General features: G+C 39.1%; 1 protein-coding gene across 2 annotated transcripts in view; it reads left to right on the top strand.

Annotated features, from left to right (window-relative positions):
* The window catches only part of CMYA5 (cardiomyopathy associated 5), a 107,563-nt gene that overhangs the window by 66,256 nt on the left and 28,860 nt on the right, over nt 1-12,447 (top strand). For both annotated transcript variants that reach the window (XR_003431631.1, XM_027100741.1), the window contains 3 exons: nt 4,471-4,620; nt 7,219-7,365; nt 8,706-8,853. Coding sequence is in view for 1 of the 2 variants with exons in the window: in XM_027100741.1 (XP_026956542.1) it covers nt 4,471-4,620; nt 7,219-7,365; nt 8,706-8,853 (445 nt within the window). In the remaining variant the exon portion in view is untranslated. The remainder of the gene's footprint in view (nt 1-4,470; nt 4,621-7,218; nt 7,366-8,705; nt 8,854-12,447) is intronic.

Here is a 12,447-nt window from a genome sequence, read left to right as displayed (position 1 = left end):
GGTTTTCCCCTCTTCAATTGAGTTCTTTTTCCTTTTTTCAAACTAAACAGATTAACTTAGAGAACTAACAGCTCAGCATCATGCTCTGTAGCCAGGAGCCTCCTACTCAGCTGTGAAAAGCATCCTGCCGGCTCTTCAGAATATTTTTTAATGTGCTATTTTAACAAACAAGACAATGACATTTCTTTAGATTTTTCGAAGCTGCTGTGTTTCAGTGAAGTAACCAAGTTCCACTTACTGTAAAATGTACTTAGATGCCCTCCTTAAAAGATGCTATAGTCTTCCAAAGCAAACCTTAAAGACAACTTCTGTTTTCAAATTGACAATTAATTTTCATTCCTGTGGGAAGAGTTTTAATTTAGTAACTAGTAAAAGTTACTATGTCTTTAAAAAAAACTGAAAAACAAAAAAGCACCCCGCCCCCACAAAACCCATCAACCCTATATAAAATGAAAAATTCAGTCATTTGTCCTAACGGGTTTTCTCTAGAAATATCTCAGAACAAAAGGGTATTTTCTTGTAATGTCTTTAAGAAGCATTTGAATGGAGCAGCGATTGCAAACCAAGAAATTCTGGTCAAGAAAGTAGCTCTTTTGCTTTTAAGGGATTCGTTATATGCTGTTGTTCATTTAGAAGGATATTCTTTTGAATATCTGATGGGCAATAAGAGGGCATTTTGTATATTTTAGAGGTCACAGAGTTAAATTTGTCACAGTGTTAATGATTCATTCAGAAACAGTGCATGTGGCAGTCCCAGTAGTTCCAAACTGTTATGGGGAGACTGGTCTCTGAGATATAAATGGCACTCGTTGTACATCTGCTTCCCAGAATTGGAGCCCAGGGTGTTGACTTGCTGCTAGATAGCTTTTGCTCATTTTGTGACCAACAACATCTCTCAGCTATAAAGTCCTCACCAGGTGCCTGAAAAGCTAATGTGATCACTGTAATAAACAGATACAATAAGGAAAGGATGTGAACTTTATGATGAGAAACAGAGCAGCCCCTAACATTTCTTCCGTGCTTACATGATGCCTGGCAGTGTGGAGATTGTTATCTAATTAGACCGTCATCTAATCTCACAGCAACTCTAGGAGGTAGGTTTTATTGTTATTCCCATTTGACAGGTGAGGAAATAAAGGGAACAGAGAAACGCCTCTCATATTGCCCAAGATACACAGCTATTTGGGGTGTGTGTGGCGAGTGGAGTCTGGCTTCAGAGTCTTTGCACTTGAACCACTGCTCTACACCAAAGAGGCTGAGTGCACTGCTGTGAAAGGAGGGATAACTATAGATTAGTGACATCCAAGGCTTTCTGGACTCTGCTCCTAAGAACTTTTTTTTTTAAATTGTGGTAAAATATGCGTAAAATAAAATTTACCATTTTAACCATGTTGAAGCCACCATCGTACAACCATCACCACTAATCCATCTCCCGAATTCTTTTCATCTTGCAAAACTGAAACTGTATCTTTTTTTTTTTTTTTTTTTTTTTGCGGTACGCGGGCCTCTCACTGTTGTGGCCTCTCCCGTTGCGGAGCACAGGCTCCGGACGCGCAGGCTCAGCGGCCATGGCTCACGGGCCCAGCCGCTCCGCGGCATGTGGGATCCTCCCAGACCGGGGCATGAACCTGTGTCCGCTGCATCGGCAGGCGGCCCTCAACCACTGCGCCACCGGGGAAGCCCTGAAACTGTATCTATTAAATAATAACTCCTCATTCCTCCTGCCCCCATCCCCTCCCCCCAGCCTCTGGCAACCACCATTCTACCTCCTGTCTCTATGAATTTAAAGTACTCTAGGTACCTCATATAAGTGGAATTATGCAGTATCTGTCTTTTTGTGACTGCTTATTTCACTTAGCATAATGCCCTCAAAGTTCATCCGTGTTGTACCACGTGTCAGAATGCCCTTCCTTATTAAAGCTGAATAAATTCCATTGGATGTCTGTACTGCATTTTGCTTATCCATTATCGATTCACTCATCGATGTACTTTTGGGTTCCTTTCACATTTTGGCTACTGCAAATAATGCTGTTCTCCTGGGGACTTTTTTGAAAGCTAGGTTTAGTGGGAATCTGTATCCACCACAGGTACTAAAGTGCAGGTTGATCTAGTGCTTAGCTCGCCGAGCAAGACAGCTCTTTATGGGCACACTGTCAGGCAGAGGGAATCCATGGGGTGATGCTGTGCCTAGCTCCTTAGCCTCTGGCAAAGAAGCCTTAAGATCATTTTGCATTTTTTGGCATTACTCCCACTCAAGTTTATTACTACAGAAGCGTAAATAGCATTGCTAACGTATAAAATCTGAGCTTCTGATGTCCTTTTGCCACACAGGAATTGTAAATCCAGCCAACTGTTATTAGATTACATCTATGGAATATTCATACTCCCTTCTTAGTTTTAGAATACTTTGAAGAATAAAAGTGGTTCTTGTTTTGAAAAAAGATGTTTTAATTTTAATGTTTTTAAAGGAGTAGATTAAGTACAAAATTATTTCTAGCCTACATTCTTTGCTTAATTCCCTACAACTGCTTATTCCTTAGAATTTGTTGATTTTGGGGTCAATTATCAATTTTAAGTCCGTTAAGTTACCTGAGAGAGAGATTTTTGAAAAGATGTTGCCAGTTTTAAAAAGCAGCTATAGCTCAATTTATAATTCATAGAGAAAAAAGCAGCATTTTCGTTGTTCATGCCTCAAGAAGTTCTCCAGCACTGCTTCAAAGATGATTGATAATAGTCAATCTGCTTGGCTCTTCCATAAACCTGGGCAACATGAAAATTTACTGAACTGCATTTATCCGGATGGACTCCTTTACAATGTGACACTGATTTCCTGCTGGGAAGACAGAAAAGTCAAAGATAGTATAAGAGTCTCTGAACCACTATCAGTCCTTGCGGAGGTGCTCTGACAGGCAGGCTTCCTGCCTTATCATGCAGGCTCCCAGCATGTCTTACCTCTGTGGTCCCTCTGTGATTTACCAGATGATGGGTCTCTACTTCAGCTCCCATCTTCAGGGGCTTCCTGCCTTCTCCCCTCCATTTTCTGTGCTCCTGCAAAAGGCCATGTTGCTTTCTGAATGTTAACACCGGTTATGTGTCAGATACATTGCTAAGCATTTAATATACATTATCTTGCTTTTTAAAACAGCCCTGGGAGGAAATGGTATTATTGTCGTTTTCCTATTTTTAAAGATGGAGGAACTGAAGCTGAGATAACACAGCTCCTAAGTGGGGGATCTGGCATTTAACCTTAGGCCAGCCTCTCTGCTCCAAAGCCCATGAACTTGCCCACTCTCATATCCTGCTTCTCATTTTTCATAACTGTGTATTTCCTCAGGTCTTTATCTCTTTATCGAATCTTTTCAATGTGTCTCTTTTTGTTCCATTTACTAAATTTAGACCCATTTATTTCTTCTACTTTCTACTTTCCTGTTGAACTAACCTTTGTTTTCTTTCCCTTCAGTGTTGACTTTTAATAAAGTAATCTCATAAAATTTGGCCTGTATTATTCAGCAAGCTCATCTCTCAGGAAATTGTTGACAGGAAAATAACAACACAAATAAATTTAAAAACAGGACATCTTTTCAACTATGGGAATAACCTTTTCCTCTAATTTGTAAACTATGTTCAATGCTTTTTTATCTCAAAAATTTTGGAGGAGAATTGTATAGGAGCTTGATTTATGGTGTCGTATATGCTGTTAATGTTCAATATGCATAATTATAAACCTTTGAAATCTCTAGTTAAACACTTGAGAATATTGTTTTCTTTAAAATTCAGAACAATGGATTTATACTAGATACCTAAACCTTATATTTGAATCAGTTAATAGGGTACTTTTTCCCCCATGTAATTTTTACATTTTGTTTTAAAAAGTTGTAGATATAGTCATGTTGGAGATGGAAAAATGGGATAGTAGTTTCAGAAAGTATATTTTGATATTTTATTCATGCAAGTCTTTTTCAGCCTTGATAATATAGCAACTATAGCTAAAAAGGGTTTCATTTGTCTCTATTTGAATATAGTTTCTATACTGATGTAGAAGGATACAACATTGGTTATCTAGCAATGCTTTCTCAAAGTTTTGTTTTGAAGGAAAACCAAATCATTTGATGAATCCTCTAACTTGTATAAGTTTATTGCTCTAAATATAGGATTACAGAAGAATATTATCAAGTGATCCCATTGGGAGATCCATTTTTTGTTTACTTCTATGTATATTATATGTATATATGTACACATGCAGACAAGACATTTTGGAGGGAGACACACTCAACTGTAACAGTAGTTGCCTCCAAGGAATATCCTTAGGGTTGGGGGCTGTTGGGAACAAGGTAGCCCTCCCAGCTTTACTCCATGTACTTCTGTATTGTTTCCATTTTTATCAGTAAGTACAAGTGACTTTTGCAAAAAGAAAAAGAAATCAATCAATAAAAGCAGCATTAGTGATAATAAATCTTGCTTATATTCCAGTTCCACAGCCTCCTAGATTAGAACCTCAGGAACCAAATTCTGCCACTAGCACAACGATTGCAGTTTACTGGAGCGTGAACAAGGAAGATGTCGTTGACTCATTCCAAGTTTACTGCATGGAGGAGCCACAAGATGACCAGGAAGTAAATGGTAGGATTGCTAACACAAATTCAGATGCATATGTACATTTCTATGTCTTAATGTGTAATATTTAAACATATACATATTATGACTCTTTCCACAAAGCCCTTGTAGCCACTTACAAAAACAACAATGAACCAACAATCGTATAATGAAATAACATGTAAGCAAAATTTGGAAATCAGGATCAAGGAAAACAAAAATGCATAAATATCATCCTAATGATCAACATGAATACTGTAATTGAAATTCAAATTTGGCTTTGAGTATTCAGGTTAACGGGAGAAATTGATTCTCATTTTCAGGCAGGAGGTAATGTACCAAAGTGTTGAAAACAAAGTTTCAATCAGTACTGAAGTCTAAAAGACAAGTATAAAGTGTGCCACTTTGTAGAGGAGAAATGAGCTGTATATAGGACACTGTCCTCCACAGTAATTTTCGTGCAAATGCAGCATTGGATGTCATGGTTGGCATTTCTCAGATCCACCTTTGATAAAAGCTGAAAACTATAAAGGTAAATTCTGAGTTCACATTTCTCAAGGCATGAGAAGACTGTATGGTGTAGTCTTCTGGTGTCCCAAATTAATGTGAAGATAGAGGTGAAAGTGCTTAGGAGGGTGAATGGGTGGCACGTCATATGGTTGAGCCTCTGTAAATATCTCTAGGACCTCTAATAAGACCTAGAAGCCAGGCAGTTTGAGGTTGTACTTCCTGATGAATCAGAGCTGGGACTGCTGGCATTCTGTGTTGCTTGTTAAGGATAGACCCATGTATTTTGGAAATCAGATGAGCATGTGACAGGATTGACATGGCATAGGAACCCAATTTGTAATAAGGAATGAATTATAACGTATTTCACTGTTAACCAGTATTTAAGTCTTTTCAGATGTCATATGATACTTATTTAAATTAGGAAAAAAGTAAGAAAGCAACCATAGGCATATTGTAAAGTTGGCTAAGTTTGTCTATAAGAACTCCTATCTTAGTGGGGACCTATTACCATATACCTGTCACAGCACAACAAGGAAAGTGCCCTTATCCACATTGGCAAATGAGAAAACTGATGTGAGAATAAATAATTTGCCCAAGAGCACGCAAGTTACTCGGGACCAGGGCAGGTTTTAAATACAGATCTTTCAGACTCCAAAGCTTATGTTTTTATTTGCTTGACTCTGTGTTTGTTCTGTTATACCACACTTCACCGTGTATATCCAGTTATATCATGGAACTTCATGACTCTCCAAGACTCCTCTTAACAACTGTTTATTTCCTGGAGTGCTTTTTAAAAGTGCTTCACTGCCACCGCCCCCTGACCCCCCGCACCATGCCCCACTTACCTGTCCTGTGTCTCATTCATTCAATGCCTTGAACTCTGCTGATGCCAGTTCATTAATCTGATGCTCTAGACTGTGATACCATGCTGTGAGTAATAGGTCTCCAGTAACATATGTTATGTGCTCTGTTAAAAGGAGTACCAGGCTAACAGGACTTAGCCTAAAAGGATAATTCCATTGAAAACTACAGTCACAAGTTCTAGGTTATGGGGAAATTTTTTCAGTGTGTATGTCTTTATGACATTATTTAAGCCAAACTTTCTGCGCAGAAAGTATAGCTCATTGGGAAAGAGAGATGCAGTTGAAGAAACCTTCTGAGTTGAAGATCTCTTAAATTTACTTTAAAAGGGAACAATCTGGGTTTCTTAACTGGAGGGGTTTTGAAGATGTAACATCATAGAGTAATAAGAGAGGATAACTGGAATTACCATAGGCTAATTTAGAAAAGAAAATTGTTCTTTTAAAAGGAGAGAAAATTTCAGTAAGAATAATCAGATTGGCCCAAGGGGCAGGTGTTCAGAATGTTATTGAGTAATATTTACTATTAACATCTTGAAAATAATGTAAGTAATTTTAGGAAACGTCTTGACTAAACAAAGTTATTTCTTAGAATAGTTTATGCTCTATCAAAGGTGTTTAAGTATTTCTATAAATTGTGGAAATCTCTAGGTGAAAGGATTCTGGAATTCATGAGAAGGAAGCAGGATTTGAAACTTTGAAAACCATACTGAATACAAATGATTTACTAATCTGTAAAAATGCTTTTTAACATCATAAATTTAGAAAACATGGGATTGTCCTTATTTTATTACATACTCTCCTGAAATATTGGCATTGCTTCTTAAGAATTTTCTTGAGAATGTATTACTGAGATTTAAGTTAACATAAACTCTGCAATTGTACTATGTGCTATTGAAATAAGTTACTTTAATTGCAGAATATGAAGCTCAGGATCTTACTAATATGCTATTAGTATATTATTATACTATATTAATATAGTATAATAATTATTATACTATATTAATATTATACTATAATAATATACTATACTATTATTTTCTGGTAAGTGTTCACAAGTAATACTGTGTCATTCTAAATATCTTTCAGAATGCTGTTGCTTTAAGCGTTCTAAAGTGCTATCTATCACATAGTAGTATCTGTAAGTTTATCAGTTTGTGTTTCCCCACTGAAAAATGTGTCACTTTTCCAATAAATGTAACTTTCAACTAACTTAGGAAGATACCCTAGAGTTTATGATTGTGTTTTATGCTAGATTTGGTAGAAGAATACAGAGTGACCGTGAAAGAAAGCTACTGCGTTTTTGAAGATTTAGAACCTGACCGATGCTATCAAGTATGGGTAATGGCTGTGAATTTCACCGGATGTAGCCTGCCCAGCGAAAGGGCAATTTTTAGAACAGGTAAAGAGATGTTAAGGGGGTGTTAGGAGGCAATACTCAATTCTTCACAGACTATTAAGATCAACCAATAAGCATTTGTTAAGCACCTGTTGTGCGCTGGGTATTGTGCAGTGCTGGGTTTACAACAAGAAATAAGACTGGGCTCCTCTCACAAAGCTCATACTCAAGTGTGGGAGACACAAAACAAAAGATTATAAAAAATGTGTGGTAAGGGCCGTGATCCACAACACTCCAGAGGAGTATCTGAGACAGGCCAGGGCAGGGACAGGGTCAGGAATGGCTTCCTAGAATTGATGTCTGAATGGAATCCGTAAAGGATCAGTAGGAATAATGTGTTAAAGGAGTGTATTCCATTTGAAGAAGACAAATGAGCACAGGTGCCCAGGTAAGAAAGAGTATGGAGTGTGCAGGATACAACAAGAATTTTGGTATTATTTCTTTGACTTAAAAACAAGGAGAGGGGAGACATGAGATGAGAAAGGCTAGTGTATAGAGTCCACATTTGCTAAGGTAAGAAGCTCAGGCTTCCTCGTATAGGTGCTGGGAAACCCCAAAATGTTTCTCAGCAATGGTATTCAGCTGGGAATGCATTCCCATGATGGAACCTTTTCACAGGGGGCTGAAGCAGGTGTAGGATAAGCTGAGTTTGCATTGCCTTTAAGATAATAATTTTTTTTTTTTTTTTTTTTTTTTGCGGTACGTGGGCCTCTCACTGTTGTGGCCTCTCCCGTTGCGGAGCACAGGCTCCGGACGCACAGGCTCAGCGGCCATGGCTCACGGGCCCAGCCAGTCCGCGGCATGTGGGATCTTCCCGGACCGGGGCACGAACCCGTGTCCCCTGCATCAGCAGTTGGACTCTGAACCACTGTGCCACCAGGGAAGCCCACCTTTAAGATAATTCTAACTGTCCCTGCCCTGGCCTGTCTTGGATACCCTTCTGAGGCAGTTAACTTACTTCCACTGGTTTATCCTTTCTTCTTGCCTTTTAAAACAAGTATTTATTGAGCACCTATTGATGGCAAAATCATGGCTAACTTTTGTGTAAAGGAAGGGGACAAGAATACTTTGATTTACTTGTATATGTATGAAGAAGCCTGGTAGGATTTATAGGAAGCTGCTTTTAGAGACTGGGGATGGGTAAAAACTGGGCAATTTGGAAGGCAGGGGTGACAGGGAGACTTTTCACTGTATACATTTTTATACCTTTTGGATTTTCAACCCAGAATGTATTTTTTAGTCAAAAATTAAAACAAAATCATGCCCAAGCATTCTTCCCAGAGTACCAGGGAAGCAGAACTGCCATAGACTGCTCCACAATTGACTTGGTTCTCTCTCTGCAGCGCCCTCCACCCCTGTGATCTGTGCCGAGGACTGTACTGTGTGTTGGAACACGGCCACCATCCGATGGCGGCCTGCCAACCCAGAGGCCACTGAGACCTACACTTTGGAGTACTGCAGACAGCACTCTCCCGAGGGCGAGGGCCTCAGGTAAAGATCCCTCTCCATGGGGAGAGCCTGGGGTGCCAGGAACCCAGCGCAGGCCTCCAAGCTAACCTCTAAGCTTATGCTCACAGAGGGAGAAAAGCTTCCTAAAATCCTCCTGAGCTAATTAAGCCGTTGACTTGATTTGCAATTCCATCACTATTCGTCGATGAACTCTAAGTTTGTAATAAACACATGCTGCAATGCAGAATAATCACTCCCTTGTAAGAAAAATATATGTGAATTTTAATAAGATAGAACATTCTTTGAGGTATATTTAACTTGAGTCATTACACAGGATACATGCATACGTTATCTGCTTTTTAGTAGTTAGATCAGAATAGGTACCACCTAACTCAGGAAACTAATAGCGAGCTTGTATATAATGTAAATTTGAATGTCTCCGTGATATATTGGTAATATAAAGGACCTAATGACATATATATTACCACAGAGATACATATATATATGTGGTAATATATATTACCTTCATGCTCTTGAAGAGGCAGATGCCTCTTCAAGAGCATGAAGAATCTAGAGACTTTTTCTGGAAAAAAGAAATGTAAAGCTCTCTCACTAAAATTATGAAGCTAAAATTTATCAATAAAGGGCTGTGCATCCAGAGGACCTTTGGTAAATGTTACTTCATTTACTTCTTAACCTCCAATCCACGGCAATAGGGCAACTTTGTGTTCCATGATGAATATTCAAATCATTATTATTAATATTCATATTTTGATAGGGATTTTTTTAAACCAAATTTATTGAGATAAACTATTTTGGCAGGATATGGAACTTGGAAATAATGGTATGAAATTAGCTTTTTAATAAAGTATATTATTTAAGTTCTTGATTATTTTCATTATCAATCAACAGCTATTTATTTAGTTATGATTTGAGGTTTCATACGACCGAGCAATAATTATAGTTTCTTTCAAGTATGTGAAGGCAGGCTTCACAAAATAACGATCAAAGGACAAATTAATGTTGAGTGGAGTGCGTATAGGTGGGATGTAGACATTTCAGCAGAAGTGAGAACGTAGTAAATGTACAGGAAACAACATACTATTAATGTGCCAATTGCTAGAAGGCAGGCTTCAATGATCAGCAAATAGCCGAGAGGTTAACTCAGAGAGAGACAGACAGACAGACAGACCAACAGAGACAGAAACAGAGAGACGGAAGAGAGAGAAAAGAGGGAGAGAGAGGGAGACAAAGACAGAGACAAAGAGAAAGAGATTATAACTGGCTTCTATTGAGCATTTACTATGTGCCAAGTCACTATTCTAAGTGCCTTATGTATGTTGCCTTATTTAATCCTCAAACGAACTCTGAGAGAAAACATATGCTTTGAGACGCTAGCAGCTAGTGAGTGGCGATCAGGATTCAAACCTTGTTTTCTTAGATTTCACAGTCCAAGCTGCTAACCACTGTTGAATGTCACCCAGGAGAGTCCTGGACATTCTCTGCAAAAGACTCTTGGTGCTAGGAGAGCATTTGGTCTGGAGTGCCTGAGTCCCAGGGCAATCTCTCCCATCGTTCTTCACCATCAGTGAGGAAAGCCCAGTTCTTTCCGAGGCAAGATGAGACTGTGAAGGAATGCTCTGAAGTGACTCATCCTTGTTATAGCATCGGTCCCCAGCTGACATTTGCATAAATAATACCAGCACAGTTGGATTCTTAAATCAGCAGAAATCTGAGAGAAACCCTGAGACCTAGTAGCCATCCCACTGAGGGAACTGTGATGTCATCTCATAAATGCGGCTACAGGGAGAAGGGAATGGGGGGATGGAAGGGGGAATGGCATCACCGAGGGCCTTCAACATGCCAGGAGCTGTGCTAAATCTCATCTAACCCTCTCGACAATTCTAGGAGGGAGGTCATGACTTCCATTGAATGAGACTCAGGGAGGTTAAATAGTTTGGCCAAGGTATTAAATGACGGAGTGGAGTCAGGATGCACACTCAGGTTTGTCTTATTCTTTCCACTAGTTCTAAATCTTGTGTCATTACACAGACTGAGTTAGCAGACCTTAACAGCCTGACAACTGGAAGTTATCGTGTATCCTGGGTTTCCTTTGTCACACGAAAAACATAGATGTAAAGAGAGAACACAGTCCATTCAAAACCCCTTTAATTAAAGTTTTTCCTTTCTCTGATCATCCTGGGGCCCTCAAAAAAAAAAAGTCCATTTGATATCAACAGGGAATAATGCATTCCAAACAAATCCTTCATCAAAGCCAGAGAAATCATTGACGGTTCCATTTCTAGGGAAAAAATGGCCATCCACCAATTTCATTAAGACAAAAGTTGAGCTTATTAAAACATGACTTGTCATTAGTTTATCCCTTTGAGGCTTTGCCAGGGGGTTCATTTTTATTTTTCTTGCCAAAGGAGAGCATTTGAGAGGCTGGATAAGCAGAAGTTTGTAGAAGTTACGGAACACTACAAGAATCCTTTGTTATTGAATGGATGTGATCCAGCAAGCTAGAAGTGAAGGGAAATTCCACATGCAGAAGGCTTGCTGACAGTTCGGGGCTGTGTTGGAGATGGAGCTCTTTTCCAATTACGTGCTAAAAGACCCCCCAGTGCCAGGAGGTAGAATGGTATGTTCAATCCGCAGCCCAGGGATGACTCTCCAGCCTCTCTGGATCCCTGCTGAATCCTACAATAGGTAATTTTTTGAGGCAAGCACAATTGTGTTGGCCACAAATCACTACCCTGTGATCCCTCACGAATACAAGAAACCTCAATGCCTTATACCTCTGGTTGGCATCAACAGACTGTGAAATAATTCATCCTTAATTTCAGAGTCCCAGTGCTGCAAAACGCATCTGTATCCCTTTTGTTCTCCAATTTAAGAGTTCAGGAGGGAAGGAAAATTCTACTCTTCTGGAGTAGCCATGTGTCTTAGGTCTTTGACCATCTGGTTCTTACAGCCAACTTTAAAACATTCCCTACAATGTCTGATGGTTCAAAACCCTACAAAACATTAACTATTTACTATCATCTATATGGTCCAATCTCTAGGATGTCAGTTGTAGACAGCTAGTCAGACAGTAGAATTGATAAACAAAGAACCTCAACACTTGATCACCCCTAGCCAACAAAGGCAAACAATCCCTACTGTTCCATTCTATTAGAACCACATTCTTCACTTTGTTTTTCTGCATAGCAGTGCATAATTAAAGTCCTTTTGTGTCTTGGAAAGAACAGCAAGCCAAGGATTGTCTGATCCCGCTCACTTGTTGGCTCCATGAAGGGGTTATTATTTAAAGTGGCAGCGTCAGTGCCTGAGACAGCATCTGGCATATTGTAGCTACTCAGTACATATGTGGTACCTGGATGGGTAAATATCATCAACATTGAACACATAATATTGACACCACCAAAAAAAAGTTAGGTCAGCTTTGAGGATAATCTCCTATTCACAATGGGAAAAAAAATAAACTGTGCCAACAAAGTAAAGAAGAATGGTGAATGAGTTAATTTTAGTGCTTGGATACTTAAGTAGGAGATAAGACTAGTCTAACCTGTGGACTGGAAGCCTTTTCATGGATCATTTATAGGGAAGGACATGGATAATCTTGTTGATCCATTG

This window comes from Aethalodelphis obliquidens, unplaced genomic scaffold, assembly GCF_003676395.1.
Source record: "Aethalodelphis obliquidens isolate GAN/ISIS:26980383/991018 unplaced genomic scaffold, ASM367639v1 scaffold4, whole genome shotgun sequence".
Taxonomy (NCBI): domain Eukaryota; kingdom Metazoa; phylum Chordata; class Mammalia; order Artiodactyla; family Delphinidae; genus Aethalodelphis; species Aethalodelphis obliquidens.
Note: the sequence above shows the minus strand (reverse complement) of the source record. Positions and strands in the feature narration are given on the sequence as shown.